Raw genomic sequence first — 22,578 nt, 5'->3', positions numbered from 1 at the left:
ATCGGCGTTTACTATTCACCCCTGATAGCATTTTTGTGAGGCATCAGTAGTGAAACTATTTCCCCGTCTTCTGGAAGCATGTGAGTGCGTCTAGTTGATTAAGGATTACCATACATATTCCGTCAGGGCCCAAGGCATTCGATGAAATCAATACATATTCCTTCGTAAATTGTAGTGGTACCACCTAGGCTTGAGGGCTCTTGTACTAAAGATCACACTTCTATTCGCCTTATCACCCTCGAGAACCTCTATAAACTGCGGCAATGCTTGAGGTTGTCTAGTCCGGGTTTCCTATGACGATCGCATGCTAACCTGTTCTACTTCAAGAATATGTTCTCTCATCCATGGGTATGAATGGAGTTGGTCGTACGATAAAACTCATCACGTTCATCTGCTGAAAAAAGGATGAGAGGACGAAAGTTTCCCGAAGCGGTAATTTTCCATTGGTTCGTCAAAATATAGCGTTTAGATGTCGGACAGCTGGTACTGGATTTACTCGAAAACTTCGACAAGATGCAAACAACACAACAAATCTATATATATCATATAGATTCCATACCTCGGTACTACCAAGGAATTTTTTGAAAATTTGATACAGTCTGTTTTAGAAATAAATCACTTACTTATTTATAAAAAAAAATCTAATTATTCTATATTATCATATTTCTTTTTTTTAATACATCTACAACAAATCACATCTAATTTTAGCATATTTTTTTCAAATTATTTTAAAAATCGATTTTTCTTTTTATTTTGACCTTTTGCAATTTTTGCATGTTCCTTTTGCCTCAGACGTTCTTCCATTGCCAATTGTTTCTCCTGCCTTCGGATCTCCCTAGCTTCTTGCAAATTCAAAGGCATCGGTGAACATTTATATCCAGCTGGTTCAGCCTTTTCCAAACGTATAAACCTCTCACCCACACCATAATAGAGCGGTAAACAAGCCTGTGATCGTATTCGTGATATAGACCAATTCGGAATATGTAGATTTTTCTGTGTGATTTTTTCCATACGACTTCCATTGATGTCACGCCAATAGGCTATCGTATGTTTGCCCTCTAATGGCGACGGACGCTTCCATGATTTTTGTGGTACACGACAATACAGATTCCAGGGATTAAATTCCCAATAAATACTAATGTTGGCATTGGGATAGAAACGCATTGCAGGAGATTGTGGAGTTCAAAGGGAGCTTAAAAAGAAGTTTCACAAAGATTTTGATTGGAGAATAAAAAATAAAGAACACAACAATTTTTTTTGGTAAACTTATTTTTTTGAAGTTTTTCAAATAACTGAAGAGAACAGCATGAGGTGCCAGGAAAGAAATTATGAATGTAAAATATTTGATTTTTTTTTAATCCAAGCCTATTGAACTTTCTAAATAAATATTCTTAAAAAATCCACGCTTATTGGAGTCCTTCAAAAATATTCTGTAAAAAAATCCACGCCTTATATAGCCCTTAAAAAAATATTTGTAAAAGAATCCTCGCCTTATATAGCCATTGAAAAAATATTTGTAGAAGAATCCTCGCTTTATATACCCTTAAAAACTATTTTTAAAAAAATCCATGCCTTATATAGCCCTTAAAAAAATCTTAAAAAATCCATCAGCCCTTGAAAAAATATTCTTTAAAATATCCTCGCCAATTGGGGGGTCTTAAAATATATTCTTTAAAAAAATCCGAGCCTATTGAAGGTCCTAAAAGAATATTCTTAAAAAAAATCACGCCTATTTTTGTAATTTATTATCTAAACATGCACAACAAACCACGATACAAAACATTTACATAATAAAAATTTACATCTTCACCTCATTTCATGCGACCCTTCTTTTTCTTCTTCTTAATATCCCCACCATTTGCCTCCGCCTCAGCAGCCTTTTCCTGTTGTTTTTGTAGCCTGGCCTCCATTTTGGCCAATTTCTCCTCATATTCCACAAGAGCTTGTGCTTCCCTTAAGTTTATGGGTCTTGGTGAACATTTAAAGCCCAACGGCGGGGCACGTTCCAGGCGTATAAAACGACCACCAACTCCATAATACAACGGCAAGCAGGCTTCGTAACGTATTCGTGATTTTGGCCATTTTGAATTCGATACAAATAAATGTTTGCGAAGAATCCGGGACAGTGTGACGGCTTCTAGGTCACGATATATGTACATGGTTCGGGGAGGAGGTGTTCGACGTTTCCATGATTTCTTTGGAGTGCGACAATAAAGGCTCCACGAAGGCAAATATTCATAGTAAAAGTTAATATCAGTGTTCGGATAAAAATGCATCCTGCTTCAATATTTGATGACCAGAACTTTGAAATTTGGTTAATTGCGGGATTTGGAATTATTTTTAGTTTCCTCTTTAACAATTGTTTTAAATTTTTGAAATATTTGTAATTTAAATTTTTATAGTTACCATATTTAACAATAAAGCATCGAGTTGCCCTATTCCCTAGATTCTAATAAACCCTTCCCCTGCTTTCTTCCAGCCTCCTGGTTAAGAACCTGCCCTCGTGAAAATCCCAATGAAGATAAATGCTTTAGAAAATTCTTTGAGGGTTGCTTTCCGGCCTTGGCTACGGGTATACCGGAAATTGGTGTCAACGGCTTTGAGCCACTGCACATTGATCAAGTTTCCGTACAGAAGGGTAGTGGAAATCTCATATTGGCTGGTGGCTTTCAAAATCTTGTAATACGAGGTCCCTCAAATGCCACCGTCAAGAGGGCTGTGTAAGTGGAAATTTTACTGAAAAGAATTATTAAATCAAAACTTCAACAACCCCCTTCAATTCTAGTTTGGATTTGGAAAAGAAAATCTTAAATTTTGAACTGGAAATCCCCTTGCTACGCATACGAGCCAAATATAATTTAAATGGTCACATTTTGGTATTACCATTGGTGGGCAATGGAGATGTTCGGCTGGCCTTGAAGGATGTCAAAACGGCTGTATATACCAAAATTAGTTTACGTAATGCTCCAGAGGTAGTTCACTTTCCGAATTTTATTTTAATCTAATGTATTGCAAATAATCCCTAATTTCTATTCTCTTTCCAGGAAGTAATTCACATCGATGACATGAAGGTAACCTTCAATGTCGGCTCAATGCGCATTCATCTCCACAATCTTTTCAATGGCAATGAAATTTTGGCCGCCTCCATTAATTCGTTCCTTAATCAAAATGGCAATGATGTCATTGCTGAATTGAGACCAGATTTGGAAAAGGGTCTGGCTGACATCTTCCATGGTCTGTGGAATAATGTCTTCTCAAAAATACCATTGAAATTATGGCTAGTTTAATTGTTGTTATTTTATACTGCATTTAATTATTTTATATATTTATTATAAAATTTTATTATATAGTTTTAAGAAGAAGAAATTAAATAAAATATAAAAAACCGATGCCTAATAGCATACTTTAAAAATATTTTTTAAAAAATCCACGCCTTATGGTATACCTTAAAAACATAAATTCGTATATTTGTCTCCTTACTTTGGCAACAGCTCATCATAGCTATAAGCTTTAAATAACTTATCTGTTGACGAACGTATTACCCGAGAGAAGGCTTTCTCCAGCAATGGCCTCAACTCTTCCGACAACGAATCCCAGTTCTCATTCAAAAAAGCATTCATGCGTTCACCCAAAGCATTGTCACCATTGAACAGATTATTTAAATGGATTTGAACTTTCCCCACATTATAGTTCACTGTGATATCCTTGACATTGAAATAGGTGCGTCCATTTTTCTTTTGTCGCTCACCCAAAATCACAGTGGTCATGGTGACATCGGCTAGGAGAAAAAAAATGACTACTCTTAGTGTGTGTTGGTAAAGAAATTGGCCGTTTTTATACTTACTAAAGTTGGCATTACATCTTCCCGATCCGGTCATTGGCATCATCATTATTTTACCATCAATTTCATAATCGGCATGCATGGTTAGATTGGGAAACAGCATGGTGGTGGTAAATTTCATTTTATTCGCATCAATGTGCAGCGACTTAACGGCAAATCTAGACATGCCATAGATTTCAACATTTTTATAACTGGATTTTATGTACACAGCACCGGTGTCCTGGTTCATTTTTATTTCCGGTATAACCAATGGTTCCATAGCTGGTATATACAATTCGGGTATACCATATTCTAAACGATCCTTTAACGAATACAGTGCATTGCGGGCACATTTATTTAGCTGAGGATCCGAACGATGGCAGATTTTCAAAAAGGAAGCTAAAAATATTAAGAGCAATAGACAAAAATCCCATTGAGGTAATAAACAGACCTCTTGCGATCATCACATGCTACAGAGGATCACTTGAGACCCTCTTCAGAAGACCACATGAGATCTTCTAAAGAAAGAATACCGCTCGAGATTTTCTAATGAAAGAAGACCTCTTGAGGTATAATAAAAACAGAAGGCTTCTTGGGGCCTTCTCAAAAATTAAGACATTTAAACGTCCTCCAAAGAAAGAATGTCCTTTGAAGCCTTCTAAAGACAGAAAACCTTTTAGGGTCTTCTAAAGGCAGAAGAACTCAAGACTGAAGATGTCTTGAATTCTTCTGTCTTCTCTATAGACAGAAGACCTATTGAGGTCTTCTATAGACAGAAGACCCCTTGAGGTCTTCTATAGACAGAAGACCCCTTGAGGTCTTCTATAGACAGAAGACCCCTTGAGGTCTTCTATAGACAGAAAACCCCTTGAGGTCTTCTATAGACAGAAGACCCCTTGAGGTCTTCTATAGACAGAAGACCCCTTGAGGTCTTCTATAGACAGAAGACCCCTTGAGGTCTTCTATAGACAGAAGACCCCTTGAGGTCTTCTATAGACAGAAGACCCCTTGAGGTCTTCTATATAGACAGAAGACCTCTTGAGGTCTTCTATATAGACAGAAGACCTCTTGAGGTCTTCTATATAGACAGAAGACCTCTTGAGGTCTTCTATATAGACAGAAGACCTCTTGAGGTCTTCTATATAGACAGAAGACCTCTTGAGGTCTTCTATATAGACAGAAGACCTCTTGAGGTCTTCTATATAGACAGAAGACCTCTTGAGGTCTTCTATATAGACAGAAGACCTCTTGAGGTCTTCTATATAGACAGAAGACCTCTTGAGGTCTTCTATATAGACAGAAGACCTCTCTCTTCTATATAGACAGAAGACCTCTTGAGGTCTTCTATATAGACAGAAGACCTCTTGAGGTCTTCTATATAGAGGTCAGAAGACCTCTTGAGGTCTTCTATATCTTGAGGTCTTCTATACAGAAGACCTCTTGAGGTCTTCTATATAGACAGAAGACCTCTTATATAGACAGAAGACCTCTTGAGGTCTTCTATATAGACAGAAGACCTCTTGAGGTCTTCTATATAGACAGAAGACCTCTTGAGGTCTTCTATATAGACAGAAGACCTCTTGAGGTCTTCTATATAGACAGAAGACCTCTTGAGGTCTTCTATATAGACAGAAGACCTCTTGAGGTCTTCTATATAGACAGAAGACCTCTTGAGGTCTTCTATATAGACAGAAGACCTCTTGAGGTCTTCTATATAGACAGAAGACCTCTTGAGGTCTTCTATATACAGAAGACCTCTTGAGGTCTTCTATATAGGAAGACCTCTTGAGGTCTTCTATATAGACAGAAGACCTCTTGAGGTCTTCTATATAGACAGAAGACCTCTTGAGGTCTTCTATATAGACAGAAGACCTCTTGAGGTCTTCTATATAGACAGAAGACCTCTTGAGGTCTTCTATATAGACAGAAGACCTCTTGAGGTCTTCTATATAGACAGAAGACCTCTTGAGGTCTTCTATATAGACAGAAGACCTCTTGAGGTCTTCTATATAGTCAGAAGACCTCTTGAGGTCTTCTATGGACAAAAGACCTCTTGAGGTCTTCTATGGACAAAAGACCTCCTGAGGTCTTCCATACAAAGAAGACCTCTTGAGGTCTTCTATGGACAAAAGACCTCTTGAGGTCTTCCATACAAAGAAGACCTCTTTAGGCCTTCTATACAAAGAAGACCTCAAGAGGACCTCTGAAACAGTAATACTCACGCAATTTAATTGATCGTTCCCTTTTACTGTAGCCAGGTCCAGCTGAGGTTTGATTCCATAATATCAAAAAGACGATGGCATATAAGAACTGATACACTTTTCCATTTAACATTTTTAAGTGTGTTTACAAATTACTCTCCGGAATTTCGACGGCGAACTGTGTCTAATGACCACCATTATCGCGGTTTATAAATAAAATAAATTTATGCTGAATATGAATTTTTGTATTGACATTGCAAGCTATGCAAAATCAAAGTAGAAGAAGACCAAGAAAGAAGTTCCAAATAAAAACGTGATATTTGTTTTTGTCTTGTCGAAAGATTTTTTTTCTTTATTTTTCAGTATATGTGTATGTTTTTTGTACAGGTATATTTTTATAAAATAAAATTAAAAAAAATAATAATATAGGCACTTTCGTCTATCACATTTACATATAAACAAAATCTAATTGCTATAATATTCCAAAAAATAGTTTAATTTTTTTTAATATACTAATGTTATTATTAAGATGGAAATATTGTTGCCATCTTATGACTTTTATTGTACATTTTAATTTTGTAGAATAAAATGTCATGGGCGGTATAAAATGTTGAAAAAATAGTTTACCAATTAATTTGTAGAAATAACAATTGAAATGTTTATAAAAATAATCTTAAAATAATAATAATAAGAATTGATTGTTAAAATATGTTTAAGATATTCAAGACTAGATAAATACATAAAAAAGGAAATTAAAGTATTATAAAGTATTAACGCTCACTAACAGTCAGATAATAAACGTATTTTATTTAAAAAACAGTTTAACAATATTTGATTTTTCTATATTAAAGTAAGAATAAATTTTATCTTATATAATTTTTTATGGAGGATAACTGAGATACTTTATTTTTTGTTTATCTAAAACTATGTTCAGTTGTCTTCTCAGGATTTGATCAACAAATTCAAAATGCAATTAAAACGTTATCTTTGGTTTTGTAGAAAATTTGGAAAAAACAGAGAGAGAGAGAGAGAGAGAGAGAGAGAGGGAGGGAGAATGGAAGAGTAGGGTAAAGAGTAAGCATTCTAAATAATATTTATAACATATTTGAGACAAAAAATAAAAATAAATGTATTTTTATTTTTTTTTTTAAGTTTATATATCATTAATAGTTGTGGGCAAACTATCATCGATACACATATCATCCGATTCAGTTCCCCAAACGTTCATGAGTGAATCATTTCTGTAAAAAAGAAAAAAAAATAATAAAAAATTAAATATTTTTCAACTCAATTTATAAAATAAAATATCGAAACCAGTAATCCGAAGATAGGTATGACATTGGACTAACGTGTAAAACTAAGCGAATATATCACCAGCTCTGAGATTTGACGATTTAGAAGTCGTTATTCCTAATAAAGACGACTGGAAACGTAGCAACTCTCCTCTAGACGGTCTGGTTTTCTATACAGACGGAAAGGTTAGGCCTGGAGATTACCTACAAGCTGGATAGCAACTGTAGTGTTTTCAAAGCTGAAATCGATCTGGAATGTAGCTGATTTGGTAAAAAGTCTGTATGGAGAGATCGTTGAACCGGTGACTATCTTTGTGGATAGTCAGACTAATGGCAGGCCTTTACCAGTAAATGGGACCATGATGTTACTGACTACTACAGACTCTGTGTTGACGAAGAGGAGACGGAGACAAGTGAGCATCTCCTGTGCCGCTGTCCAGTCCTGGCCTACATGCGGCACAGATTGGTGGGTGCTCACATTCCACCGTGCCTAAGCTCCTATTTAACTATGGAACCTGTTTTAATCTACAGCATCATTAGAAACTTTAAGTCCGAATTTCTATAGCCATCGAAACCTCTTAACTACATCCTTATACTTCCTGGTTTTTTAGATTCTTAATTTTTTTATATCTATATATTAGATTCAAAGAGGTCTCAAGAAGCTTTCCATCAGTAGACATGATAGGTCTTTGGCCAATAAAGAAAACATCAGAATGTCTTATGTGTTTTTGTAAATAGAAGACCTCAAGGAGTCTTCTGCACATTTCAAAAATTCTTAAGCACCTTCTGTCAAAAAAATACATCAAGAGATATTCTGTCTGTGTATAGGAGGTGATGCAAATGTGGTATACCCATTTGTTTTTAGATTGCCAAATTTTTATTTTTTATCCGATTAAATTGAAAATTTACACTTAACATGCTACATGTGTTGTCTTTCCATGTATCAATTTGAAAATAATATTATTCTAACAATTTAAGAGATATTTGAGAAAATATTTGAAATCCCACAAAAAGTGATTTTAAAAAAAGTGCAGGTAATGTGGTATACCACATGATGTTAATGTGGTATAGTATAATTTTCACTTCCAATTGATATCTTATATAATTTATTGTTTTTAATGAATGCGAATTAGCTCGAGATTTATGCCTGTTAAGATTTTTAACGGATACATTGAGTGCAACTTTAATTTTTATTATATAATAATGTCTACACATGGCAATTTTTAATTTTTGTATGGAGAAGTTGTTAAAACTCATAGCCTTTGTTTTTCATCCTTGTGATTCATGGTAGACTCTCGTAGAGTACAAATGTTTCACATAGTAATGAGATTTTGTCTAGTGCTGGCCTTTTTTCATGCAGAATCAAGGTATACCACATTACCTAAACTTGTGTTTACTGAAGAAATGTCTAGTTTTTTTTCCAAATTGGTGATTATGTGGTGCAGTCGCGCATATTATTTGATTTTTAGTTCATACTGATTATTTTAATGCTTTAGTAATAACGATTAAAGTACATCCGTAAAACAAAAAATTATTTTTAAACTTCAACCGAAAAAAAGTCAATTTCATGAAAAATTTTATTTTTGGTACTGATTCTCAACGTGATTTAAATAAATTAAACAGGTCATTTCTATCTTATTTTTTTGAGAACAGCAAACTATAGAACATGTTTCAGTTATTCTAAAATTTACAGTTTACAAAAAAAGTGACTATACCCCATTACCAAATATCTAAAATATTCACTAATTTTATTCATAGTCCAAGAAAATAATCCTTAAAAAATTCCCGTGTGTCGCACTTATAGTCCAGTCCAAAATATTCTTTAAAAATCTCCATATTTTATTCTACATATTGTCCTCAATGTTCTTAAGTTAATAGATTATCTCAAGAGATCGTTTGTCTATGAAATACCACAAGAGGTCTATTGTCGATATAAGACTTCACGAGGTATTCTGCCTATAGAAGACTTAAAAATCCTCAAAATAAATATCTACTGTATCCCGTATAATTCACGCTACATATTCTTAAAAAATTCACGCTTGTAGTTCATAAAAACATTGTGTGGGCTTCAAGTGGCCCTCTGTCTCAAGGCCGAGAAACAAATTCCGTCTATTGAAGGCGTCAAGGCGTCAACTAGATTTTTACTTAAAAAATACCATAAGAGTTCTATTAACACCTCAAACGTTTTCGTCTATTGAATCATATAAAGCATTCTGTCTATTGAAGAACATACTTAAAAACCGTTTTTCGTCTATTGGAGGTACCGAGTTATACAAAATCATTTATATACTTACAAATTATTAATGTTTTCAATGAGTTTTGTAACATCCTCTTGGCAATGACCATTCAACACCAATGACAAAGAATCCACACTGTTGTGAGACATCGGTGCCGGTTGAGGAAGATCATTCCCGCCATCAATACAGAGACTACCCATTTTCGTAATAAGTTCACCATTTTGACGCGGCGGCATCGATAGCATTCTTTCAGTTTCACTTTCTAGTTCCTTTTCCAAATTATTCAATAGCTTAAAGTTGGGTTCTAAACTTGATAATATTTTCACATAAATACTACACTGGATCATAATTTCATCGTGTAGTTCAAATAATTCGTTGCTGGGAAATTTCGATGTTTGTGTTGCCCATCTATCAACGGCCTCAATACAATTATTCATGCGTTGGGCATTCGATGCCATGGATAGATTTGTTCTGGAGAGAAATTCACGAAATGATTTGCTATGGTGGGAAAGAAATACAACATTTTATTAGGGTGTTTTTTTTAGGGAAATAATATGTATTATGAAAATCTACTTACAGCTTGTAAATATCTTCTTTGGGCAGAGATTGTAGTATTTCCCGACTGGCAAGAGCTTTACAATGTCTCAATAATGATCGGTGACGTTCTCTAAGTTTTGAGACGACCTCACCTTGCAGAACGTGCAATTTGTCACTTAATGCATTAGCCCGTCCGGCAGGGACTTGTGAGTTCTGAAATAAAAAAATAGGAAAATATTTTAATGAATAAAATATAGAAAAGGTAAATTCAAGTATGTGGAACTTAAAGAGCAAAGAAGTTTTGAGGCCTAACATAGACAGAAGACTTTTTCATAGAGTGAATCCTTCTGCAGACAGAAGATCTTTTGATGTCTCCTAAAGGCAGAAGATCTCTCGAGGCAGAACATGTCTTAAGATATTCTATAGACCGAAAACCCTTTGAGGTATTCTTTATAAAGACGTCCCTTTGAAGATAGAAAACCCCTTGAGGTGTAATATACACAGAAGGTCGTGGACTCATTGAGTTCTTCTATACACGGAAGACATTTTTCGATCTTCTATAGACAGAAGAGCTTTTAAGGTCTCCTGTAGGCCTCTTGAAGTCGTATACAGAAGGAAGATACGTTATATAGAAAAAGGGCCTCTTGAGGTATTCTATAAAAGAATGGCATTTTAAAATGTTAAATAGAAAGAATGCCCCTTGGGCTCTTCTGGTTTCAGAAGGCCCCTTGAGGTCTTCTATATAAAGCCGCTTCCTTGAATACAGAAGACCCCTTGGAGTGTAATAAGAAGAAGGAGGGCATCTTAAAGTATTGTATAGAAAGAATTCCTATTGAGATATTCGATAGAAAGACTACTACTTGACGTCATCTATAGAAAAAAATCTACAGACAGAACTTATCTTGAGATCTTCTTTAGACTATGAAGAGAACATCTTTTGATGTGTTTTATAGACCTCTTCGGGTCTTCAGAAGTAAGACTTCATGGGGTTGTCTATAAAAGGTAGACCTTTTTGAGGTCTTATTTAGGTAGAATACGAAAGTAGATATTACCTCTTAAGGGTTTCCGTTGTCATAGAATAGACCGAAGACCACTTGAGATATTTTATAGATGACCTGTCTTGAGGTCTTTTAGGGAAACCATACATCCTTTTCTTACCTGCATTTTGGCACATAAATTTGCTGTATACTCATATTGTTGGAACCGTCCAGCCACACGCAATGTATTCTCATGAATTCGTTGAATGCTCTCTTCCATACGAAAAGCTTCATCTTCAATGGAAATTATAAATTGATATAGCCCATGTATATAGCATTCCAAGTAACGTTGTTCGTTTTGCAACAAATAGTGGACACGCCTTTCAAATTCTTCCAACAACCAAATCGGAACTTTGTCATATTTTTGTTTATCGATTTTAAAAAATTCCATTATCGATTGCGCGCTATATGAGTTCATCGTGTTACGATGTGAATTGTAGTCGCATTGTCGTTTTTTTACATCCGTTACATATAACATGGCACGTGGATTATCACGATTACCGGTATCTGACCATTCGTCCACATAGAAATCAATTGGCTCCCGGATATTGGCCAAAATTCGTTTCGGATGTAATGGTGGTAGTGTTATGAAAATGTGTTCTGGCTTAATTTGTGTCTGCTGAGAAAGTTGATTGAAAAAATCGCCAGTATTGGCAAATGTTGTAGCATCGAAATGATAAAATTCATATGAACTTAGAGAGAAGACGGTGATAATTTTCGTTGCCAATAGGGAATCCAAATCGGTGAAGAAACACAGCCGGTCTTCGGTGTGGCCTCGGGTCTTGTAGTTACCATCCAAAGCCAATTGAAGCCATTTCTCAATACGTTCAATAAAAATGGGCGAACAAAGATTTTCATGGAATATTTTATCGTGACTATGGTATTTTTCTTGTTGCTGGAAAGGTTTCAAATCCTGGGTAATGGCAATACTTTTGGGTGGTTTAACCAAAATCTCTGTCAAAATCACTTTGAATTCTTTGTGGGGCAGAAATGGTCGAATGCCACAGATTAACTCAAACGTCATGACACCGACCGACCAATAATCCACCGTTTTGGTATAACTACCGGGTTCAATAACTTCGGGGGCGACATAGTGTCGGGTGCCCACCACACTTTGGGCAATTGTTTCTTCTGGTATTTCACGGGCATAACCAAAATCTGTTAACTGAAAAAAAAAACAAAAGAAAGTTAAATTTAAATTTTCAAGATATATAAGAAATATAACCTCTTACCTTATAAATAGTTCCACCACCACCATCACGATGTATGACAATATTCTCTGGTTTTATATCACGATGCTCAATATTACATTCATTGTGTAGATATTCTACAGCATGCCGCAGGGCCAGCAATATACCACGAATCTCCTTTTCATGCAAACCATTTTGGTGTTCGATTTCTTCCAGGCGACTACGCAAATCTCCCGCATTACAGTATTCCATGACTATAACGGGTAGCTCGCGCATATGATTGTTATTCTGTAGATAACTGAGAAATGTCTTGTCGGGCAAATCAATGGCACCCACAATGTAGGGCGTCTGCAGTGAATGCATCCAATTGTATTCTTGAAGCCAACGTTTTTTAAATTTGCCAACTTCGTGTGGTCTCAGCAATGTGTTGGGTTTCAAAAGTTTCGTAGCTGTAAAAAGACGAGAAACAACAGCAATAATAAATTATGAATCACAACAACAAAAATAATAATAAAACAAGTTACTAAATATCTCAAAATTTAATAAAGAAACAAATAAATTCCGATGGACATGCCTCCACCATACTAAGAAAAATTCATTTTTGTTAAATACCTCAAATAAAGGGGTTTCTCTTTGACTTCATTTGTCGGTAATTGAAGCCAAAGAAACGGCTTGTCCGTGAATGAAAATATTTGGCAAGGCATTTTTCTGATACCAATTTTAAGTTGGCATCCAATAGTACACCTCCTATCACAAAAATCTATATTAAGATACCTCTGGTCTACAGATGACCTCATAAGGTCTTATTTCTAAAAAAGAAATCAAGCTGGCTTGTGACAGAAAGGTTGTTCCATAAGTCGAGCTTAAAAAAGATTTCCACCCGCTTCGGTCTTGTGCTCATCTCATCCAATTTCAAAGACCATATTCCGAAATGTTGTCTTCTACTTGATCTTTCCATCGGATTCGTGGCCTTTCCCTTCTGCCTGAATCATCACTTGGCTCGCTTTTATATGCCTTTTTAGTGGGGGAATCCTCATCCATTCTCACAACATGACCTAGCCAACGTAGTCGCTGCAGCTTGATCCGTCTGATTATGTCGATGTCCGCGAATAGATGGACGATATTCACCGTCGACGCAGATTGGCCCATAGATCTTCCGTAGAATTTTTCTCTCAAACACCCCAAAGAGTCGCCTAATCAGCTTGCACAAGTTCCCATGCTTCAGATCCATATTACAGCAGCATGGGCAATATCAGTGTATTGTAGAGTGTGAGTTTGGTCTGGCGAGAGGTGGCGTTGCTTACTCAGACCATAGTAGCATCTGTTGGCCAATACTATTCTCTCCGGATTTCAAAGCTGATGTTATTAGTTTTGTTTATGGCAGTACCGATGTATATAAATTCGTTCCCTAACTCGAGAGAGATTCTCAGACAAAAAGGTCTTCCTATAGAATACCTGAAAAGGTCTTCTACCTGTAGATGGTCTCAAAAAGTCTTCTGTTTGTATATCCAAATTTCCAGAGGTCTTTTATCTATAGAAGTTCTCCAGAGATATTTTGTCTATAGGGGATCATAAAACGTCCTCGGTCTGTATAAGACCTCAATAGGTCTTCATTCTATATGCTCAAGAGGTCTTCTGCCTGCAGATGGTCTCAAAAAGTCTTCTGTTAGTATATACAAATCTTCAGAGATCTTTTATCCATAGAAGTTCTCAAGAGATATTCTGTCAATAGGGGACCATAAGACATCCTCGGTCTGTAGATGACCTCTATAGGGTTTTAGTCTGTCTATATGCTGGAAAAATTATTCTGTCTATAGGAGACCTTTTTGAGATCTTCTGTCTATAGAAGACCCTGTGTGTATGGAAATTCTCAAAAAGACTTCTGTGTATAGAAGACCTCAAGATGACTTCTATATATACGATACCACGTCCTTGGTCTGTAGATGACCTCAATAGGTCTTCAGTCTATATGCTGAAAATTTTCTTCTGTCTATTGGAGATCCCCTGTGTATAGAAGACCTCAAGATGACTATTTATATTCTTTGCTAAATCCGGTCAGTTGATATTTTCTTTTTTTTTTTGAAGCCCAGATAAACATTCAATAATAGCAGAACTCGATTTATGTTTAACCACAAAAAATAAACATTTTATTCTTAAATGTGTTGATGAGTACATGACAGCTTTTCAATTCATTTTTATTGTTTATTTTCTGTGGTTAAAACTCACATATATTTATACGATACCTGTAGATGACCTCAACATATACTCAGCGTTTAGAACAACTTAAGAAATACTCTAACGATAGACAAAATTCTACTGTCCATAGAAGACCTCAAAACATCTTTTGTTTGTATTTTTCAAGAAAAAAACGTTAAGGGGGGGCGTTTCTGAATAGCGTAAGTTCGAATAAAATAGCTTTGTTAAGTTTTGACGTTCCGAAACTTATTATACCCACCATCATGTGACAGGCATTCTGGAGGGTTTTTTATGATCTGAAAATAATTCGAAATACCAAATTTTAGAAACCCAAATTGGAAAATTAAACATGAAGACCTTTCATATCGAAAATATTCTCCGAAGAAATTTTTTTTTGTTTGCCCAGCAAGAATGCCAAATTACGGTAACAAAAAGTGCCTAGAATAAATAAGACGAGACCTTCATATCGGGGCTATGTAGAATACATTGAGCTATATTTAAAATGTTGTGTATAATTACAGTGATTTTAAAACTGGTCACTATTTCAAAACGTGAACCGATATATTCCATTCTGAATACTAATGACCCTGGAAGTAGTAGTAGCAACATATGACAACAACAGGCGAACAGATATGCCTTAATCGACATAGAATTCTATTCTGACCTGAACATATTAATTAATATTAATATTTCTCGAAGTGAAATTTTGAATCTATCTTATGAAACCCAAAATAAAATGGGTTCCTTTATGTTCATAAAATAACATAAACAAGAACAACAAAAAATAATTCATAATATTTGAAGCTAATGTTGAAGAAATTTGGTATGCGCATGAGAGAGTTTCAAAAATTCAGATTTTTATGACTATTGTAAAAATAATGAATTTTTTTCTTTGAAAACTAAATTCTAATATTTATGACTTCATACTCATATATTTCAGCCAGTCCAGCTGTTATTTTTGAGCAGCTCTCATATTAAACCTATCAAAAAAAAACTAATTAAAATTTATTTTTGTTCTCTGTAACATGACCTGATCGTCGTTTGGTGTGAGTTTTAACCACAGAAAATAAACAATAAAAATGAATTGAAAAGGCGGCTGTCTGCACTGACTCTGTACTCATCAACACATTTAAGAATAAAATGTTTATTTTTTGTGGTTAAACATAAATCGAGTTCTGCTATTATTGAATGTTTATCTGGGCTTCAAAAAAAGAAAATATCAACTGACCGGATTTAGCAAAGAAATTATGATATTTGTTTATTGTTGTTTCATGAGCATTCAATCCTAATCCAAAAACAAAAGATATTCTGAAACAATGCACAAAACTGAAAAAGTTCCAAAAAAATAGTTATTTTAGAAATTGTATTAATTGTTTATATGTGTAAAATTTTATAATATTCGGCGTTGCATTTTTCATGAAGTGACCACAACATAATCACAAAATAGTATATGAGAGTTTTGTGTTATTGGAAAAAATAATAAAGCATTTTCATATAGGGCTTCTATTTAATGAGAGCTTCGTTGCATATATTAAAACCAAAATCCAATCTGTACAAATGCTCTTTGCTATATGCTAGTGTACCCCAAGATGTTTATGATGGTTTAAGGTGTTTTAAGGTATAACAGGAATCTTAAATCATTCGTATCCGTAATGTTGTTAATAAAACAAATCCTCCTACACCAGATTCCGACAATCACCGCCTTCGAATCTTCTTTTTCTATACGGTCTAATAAGGTTCGTTATTTCTAAGAGAAAAGAATTGAATAAAATAGCATTTAAATAGGAATAAGTTCGGATATGATTCTTTACATTGATAAAGAATCTCGTAACCATAGTGTAATATTTTTGAGCGTAGCCATATCTATTTTGAGATTCTCAAAAGGGTTACACATTCGCAAAAAATATTGTTTTCGAAACATCGCGTACCCCAACCAAAAGTATTCCGTATAAGGTCTTATTAAATTTAAATCTGGGTTTTATCGGGTTACAATTTGTAAAAAAAATATATAAATTTAGAAACATTTTTATGCCCTCTACGAAAATGGATATTAAAATGGTGTACCATCTTATGACTTTTTCGCAAAATAATACTGAGATTTTTGTTGTTTTTACGAATTCCGAAAAATATTGATACTAGAGGGTGTAATTTAGTATTTTGGATTCAAATAGGTTAGAAAATATTCCAATCGAAAACAAAACAAACAATATCAATAATGACCCAAGTTTCGGGGAAGCTTTTATAAAACTGTTCCCATCTTCATTCTATATTTTGGAAATTCTGGGTAAATTTTTTAATCGATTTGGCTGAACTTTGGTATTTTTGAGTTATCGTTGAGTGGCAATTCCCGTTTCCCCAAATGTTTGGTATTTTAATTAATTTTGGTATGTTCTAGGCCCAAACGAACCGAGAGTCTGGTTCGTTTTCTCCAGGCAGGTTTAATAAAAATTCCAAACATTGGGGGAACCGAGAAGTTAAGAAATAGAAATAGACAGAAGTTAAGAAATAGACACGTTGTTCGGTTCCCTTTGAGAATATGCATATAATCACTTTCTGAGTCGATTTATGCATGTCCGTACGCCCTTCTGTGCATCTGTTGATGTTGCAGGTCGCATTTTGGATTGGAATTGGATGAAATTTGGCATTTATTTGGCCCAAGTACGAACCCTATTGAAATTGAGAAAAATCGGCTCAGATTTAGATATAGTTCCCATATATATTTTCGCCCGATTTAATAGAAATGGTGCACCAAAGTCTCTATATATCCTTGGATTTGCACGAAATTTAGCATAGCATACTGAATTGAGTCTGGAATGGTATGTTTCAAGTTTCCTAAAAATCGGTTCAGATTGAGATATAGCTCGATTTAATGTATATGATGCACCAAAGTCCCTAAATATCTTTCGATTTGGACGAAATTTTGTATAGCGCACTGAATTAAGTCTTGAATGATGTGTGCTAAGTTTCATGAAAATCGGTTCAGATTTAGATATAGCTCCCATATATTTATTTCAATTTCATATCAATGTTCCCTCGAAGGAATTGTAAGGATGCATATGTAGAATATACCCAAAGTGGTGAAGGGTATCATATAGTCGGCCCAGTACGACTTTACGACCTACTGTTCTTTTTCAGTGATCAATGATCAAAAGGAATTCACTTTTAACGAATATTTTTATGGTGCATCTAAAGGTGTGGGATTTTATTTAGAATTTCTTCAGAGACCAGCAAAAGAAGTAAATTTTTTAAGTTTCGTTTTTTTAGGGACCATAAAAAAGGGATGGATATTTTAAAAAATATTTCAGGGATCATTCAAAAATAGGGAGTTTAAATAACTTTTAAACTGGTGGATTTTATAAAGAATCCTTTTTAGGGCCCATTAAATTAAAAAAAAAAAAAACAATATTTTTTCTGGATTATATGTGGACTTTATAAAATATTCTTTAGGATTGGTGTCAGTATTACTTAGTTAAATGATGTCCAGTTTTTACTGGCATTGCTTCTGTAATAGTTTATTGAAAACAAAATAAAACTTTATAAAAATTCGCTTGTGGGCCAACATGCCCAAATAATCTATCACCTAACATCGAATTCCTAGAAATATAAATAACAGTAAAAATTATCAAACTGTAAACTCTTTACTTCTTTGGCTGTCTAATCAAAGCGATAAGAGGTTTTGCAACAATATTATCTGCTTTAATTGCGGATTTAAAACTATTTATTGTTACACACAATTTCAAAATGCACTTTTTTGCTTGTATTTATAAAGTACCGGCAATTTTCTTTTCTTTTACTTTTTCGAAAACTTTGGCCTACTGCCAAATTGATAGCAACAGTTTTGTGTGTGCTATATTTTTAGATGTTGCGTGTTTTTAAAACAATATTTTTTGTTTCTCATTTGGATGAGACAGAAAAAAATTCTTAAAATAACATTTAGTGTTGATATCCGGCACAGTGGCGAAACAAAAAAGCCCAAAAGGGATTTCCATTTTCCCACTCACATTATTGTTGTTGTTAAATTTCTAAATTCATATTTTTGATTAAATCAAATACTTGTTTAACAATTATATAAACTAGCATTTATATTGTTATTAAAATGTGATCTCAAGGGAAGTGAGCGGAGGGGCCTGGGCAAATTGCAATGCAAAACGCCGGTTTAATTACATTGTGTGTGTGTGTGAAAGTGATAAGCCCATTATAGTTTCATAGATGATTCATGAATGTTTAGCAAATAGTCAGTCAGTCAATCGGATGCATACACGAGGAGAATTAGAAGAAGAACACTTATCAGAAATCAACAAACAAGAAATGCAAAATTTTATTATATTGTATTAAGATTATTGCGAGAGACACGTTTTCTATTTTTTTATTGATATCAATAATTATAATTTTTGACTAAAAAAAACCGGTGTAATTTTTCAAAAGGTAAACAGAGACAGAGACACATCAATAGAAGAGCTGAAGAGTTTAAGATGTTCTTCTTCTTAAATGAAGTCGTTAATAGAGGAGGTCATCTGCATAGAATAGCAGGTATTTTTCAAAAATAAAGCCCTGATGGTCTTCTTCATAGAAAAATTTAAAATCTCCTTCCTCTTAGAAGAGCTGAAGGCCCATTCATAGGATAGCTAAAGACCTTCTTCATTGAAAAGTTAAAAATTTTCAACGTCATAAATGAAATGAAGGTATTATTCTGCATAAAAAACTGGAACTCTTATTCTTCATAGAAGAGCAGGGGATATTCTTCTAAATAGAGGGCCCTATTCTTCATACAAATGACTGAAGGTATTCTTCACAGAAGGTCTTAAAGGGTTCTTTTTCTTAATAGAATGTCTGAAGGTCTTCTTCACAGAAGGTCTGAAGGCCTTCCTCTTCAAAGAAGAGTTGAAAATCTTCTTCTTATTCATGGAATAACTGATGGTATTCTTCATATTTTTCGATTGGAAAATGCAGCTTGTACCTTCATACTTACTTAGCTGGCTTGTGACAGAACATTTATTCTCCCAACAAGCTGCAGCTCGATACGTCTGACAATGCCGATGTCCGAGAATAGATGCTACAACTCATAATTCATTCGATGGCGATATTCACCATCAACGCAGATAGGCCCATAGATCTTTCGGATAATTTGTCTCTCAAGCACTCCAAGAGCTGTCTTATCTGCTTGCGCAAGTACTCATGCTTCTGATCCATACAACAGCACGGGAAGTATCAGCGTATTGTAGTGTGTGAGTTTGGTCTGGCGGGAGGTGGACTTGTTTCTAAACGTCATATCTAAGCATAATATCATCTTTTTGAACGACGTGTTTTTTTACAGTGTTTATGTTTAAATATATATTTATTTTATTAATACATATCAGAAATGCATTACTTCATTAAAAAATATATAAAAAATGTTCAAAATTTAAAAAATTTAGATCAAAAGTTATTAAAACATAAAATGACATAAAAACAAAAATTAATATGGTGAAAAATACAGTTAATTTCGTAGTCTTATTATCCCATTTGAAATTTTGAGAAATCGAAGCCAAAAGTTGAAATTATTGTTGGAATGCAAAAAAATGTGTTTGACGAAAGAAAACTATCACAGAATTCTTCCTGCGCCCTTACAACCAATGAATAAAAGTTTACAATGACACTGAGAAAACATGGTCACCCATGCACAATTTTTCGACAACTGAAAAAGCAAGCCAAAGTGGTTTACGCATATAGAGAACAAGATTGCCATATACAAAAATGTGGTTGCGGGTCGGAAAAATATTACACCAAGATTTTATGAGCGCTGTTCAAAGGTGCCCCACGTTCAAAGGTGCCCCCCTCTCCCCTATATTTTCGTCCGATTTAAGGTAAATGGTGCACCAAAGCCCCCATATATATCTTTCGATTCGCACGAAATTTGGTATAGCGTACTAAATTAAGACTAGAGTGATGAGTAGTGAGTTTCGGGAAAATCAGATTTAGATATAGCTCACAAATATATTTACGTCCAATTTTAGGTAAATAGTGCACCAAAGACCCTATATATTTTTCGATTTGCACGAAATTTGGCATAGCGAACTAAATTAAGTCTAGAGTGATGTGTGTTAAGTTTCGTGAACATCGCTCTGGATTTAGATATAGCACCCATATATATTTTCGTTCGATTTTAGGTTAATAGTTCACCAAAGTTTCTATATGTCCTTCGATTTGCGCGAAATTTGGCATAGCATACTGGATTGCTAAAATATGGACCCGTATTGAAAATATTCTGAGAAGATGTTCCTTATCCACCAAGAAACCGAAATATCAAATTAAAAACTTTCACTTGAAGTATGCAGCTAGAGTCTTAACAAAAATAATGGTGGGACTACACTGTACAAAAAAAAAAAGAAAATTTTATTTTGAATACCCTTGGAGGAATATCAAAATATGTGCAAAATTTCAAAAGTCTATATGACAATCGATTAAGATTAAATGAGACAATCTTATCAAGAATATACATTTTGTGGAGCCTTTGATGAACACTTCGAATTCATATATTTAATATAATTTTCATTTTATTGTGTGTACATAAATCAAAATATGTCCCTCTAAAAGGTGAAGTATTAACGGAAGAAGCTACTTATACTTTTGCTAGATATAGTATTTATAACCCCACCAAATACACAAATAATATAAAATTTGGTTTAAGTAATAATAACAACAATAGCAATTCCACAAACAACACACAACAACAGCGCAGTGCAATTCTTGGAATTCAACAGTTCAAGTGAATCACACATGCCAATAAACACACTTGCCGCCGAAGTCTCAGACACACTTTTTTATGTTCAGTTTTTTTAGTAGATTGGATTGTAGATATAAGCAAATATTATAATCAAAAGACTGGAAACAAAACAAATTCATGATTATCCTGATTGATTGGAAATTTCGATTCGTTTTAATTGTTTTAAATCGTTTTAATCGTTTTAAAGATTGTAATTTGTTTTCTCCCCTCTCTCGCTCTCTTTCTTACCTAGAATATATCTATGAAAAATTAAAACACTATTCTTCCAAAATTTGATTTGCTGTTGCTTACCGATTTCCTGATTTGTAATACGATGCCGCCACAGGTGGACTTCTCCAAAACCACCTACACCCAGACCTCGAATATATTCCCAATCATTATATGATTGCATTTTTGGGTTATTTTTTTTTTTCTTTTAACTTCCTCTTTAGGTTATTGTTATTGTTTTTTTTTTTCTTTGTTGTGATTGATTTCGTCCAAAAAACAGACGCACACACAAATACACTTCACACCTTTTTATTTATTTTTGGATGTCTAAATGAGATTTTTTTTATATCAACAAAAAATATTTTGCACAAAAAGAGAATAACACAAATAAACATTCATATTATTGTTATTATTTGCACTTTGCCAATGCATAAAGATATATCACGTACTATCCGAATCTGAAACCGAAACTGACCACATACAAAATCTAAAACAACAGCAAGCGATTGACATCCATACGTTTGAAGCAACAACAACAGCAGCAACTGACTGTGACAACCAGGGCTACAAACTTCGAATTGTGATTGTATTTACACGTTAGCATTATTGCATGCATACCGATTTTTACACATGATTCCAGAACTTTAGCTTTTATTTTAATAATTTTATTAAGTTGGGTTCAATATGAATTTAATTTATTTATTATTTTATGAATTTATATTTTAATTAATAAAAATCTAATAAGAACAAATCCTTCTACGACACTATTAACGATAATTACTGCATAACGTATCGTAAACATACAGTATGGTTACTGTAAACGTGCAGTTGATAAAGAACACTTTCCCGTTTAATAGCGCATTTAAAGTAAGTTTAGATTTACGAAATCCACCCGATCACAAATGGAAATTCCATTGCGTATACGTCAAATATAATCCACTGGATTTACGTGACGTATACGGAATGGAATTGACGTTTGAGGTCGAGTGTATTTAGTAGTATAAACGTAGCCTTCCACACGCACTTTTTATGATGTGAATTTACGAAATCCTAAAAATAAATTAAGTTTTATATAAAGCGGATTTACATATAACATTA

At 34.2% G+C, this 22,578-nt stretch overlaps 5 protein-coding genes across 5 annotated transcripts; 1 reads left to right on the top strand and 4 right to left on the bottom strand.

Moving 5' to 3' along the window:
* Positions 1–338: 338 nt before the first annotated feature.
* On the bottom strand, positions 339–1,164 carry LOC133328277 (uncharacterized). The gene is made up of 2 exons (XM_061536826.1): positions 759–1,164; positions 339–394 (listed from the first exon to the last, which is right to left on the bottom strand). The coding sequence occupies exons 1-2, from the start codon at positions 1,162–1,164 to the stop codon at positions 339–341; spliced, it is 462 nt and encodes a 153-aa protein (XP_061392810.1).
* Positions 1,165–1,811: 647 nt separating this feature from the next.
* LOC133328276 (uncharacterized) lies at positions 1,812–2,159 on the bottom strand. Its single transcript, XM_061536825.1, has one exon. The coding sequence runs from the start codon at positions 2,157–2,159 to the stop codon at positions 1,812–1,814; it is 348 nt and encodes a 115-aa protein (XP_061392809.1).
* Positions 2,160–2,188: 29 nt separating this feature from the next.
* Positions 2,189–3,287, top strand: LOC133328275 (circadian clock-controlled protein daywake). The gene is made up of 4 exons (XM_061536824.1): positions 2,189–2,240; positions 2,480–2,720; positions 2,786–2,972; positions 3,045–3,287. The coding sequence occupies exons 1-4, from the start codon at positions 2,189–2,191 to the stop codon at positions 3,285–3,287; spliced, it is 723 nt and encodes a 240-aa protein (XP_061392808.1).
* A 189-nt stretch (positions 3,288–3,476) lies between these two features.
* On the bottom strand, positions 3,477–6,154 carry LOC133328273 (protein takeout). The gene is made up of 3 exons (XM_061536822.1): positions 6,043–6,154; positions 3,845–4,219; positions 3,477–3,778 (listed from the first exon to the last, which is right to left on the bottom strand). Exons 1-3 carry the CDS (start codon positions 6,152–6,154, stop codon positions 3,477–3,479), a joined length of 789 nt encoding a protein of 262 aa, XP_061392806.1.
* Positions 6,155–7,174: 1,020 nt separating this feature from the next.
* LOC133328272 (inhibitor of nuclear factor kappa-B kinase subunit beta) lies at positions 7,175–21,664 on the bottom strand. Its single transcript, XM_061536821.1, has 6 exons — positions 21,565–21,664; positions 12,357–12,763; positions 11,246–12,289; positions 10,128–10,300; positions 9,608–10,048; positions 7,175–7,262 (listed from the first exon to the last, which is right to left on the bottom strand). The coding sequence occupies exons 1-6, from the start codon at positions 21,662–21,664 to the stop codon at positions 7,175–7,177; spliced, it is 2,253 nt and encodes a 750-aa protein (XP_061392805.1).
* Between the last annotated feature and the right edge of the window lie 914 nt (positions 21,665–22,578).

This window comes from Musca vetustissima, unplaced genomic scaffold (assembly GCF_032173495.1).
Source record: "Musca vetustissima isolate MV318-11 ecotype Yass unplaced genomic scaffold, APGP_CSIRO_Mvet_v1 utg11186, whole genome shotgun sequence".
Lineage (NCBI taxonomy): Eukaryota > Metazoa > Arthropoda > Insecta > Diptera > Muscidae > Musca > Musca vetustissima.
Note: the sequence above shows the minus strand (reverse complement) of the source record. Positions and strands in the feature narration are given on the sequence as shown.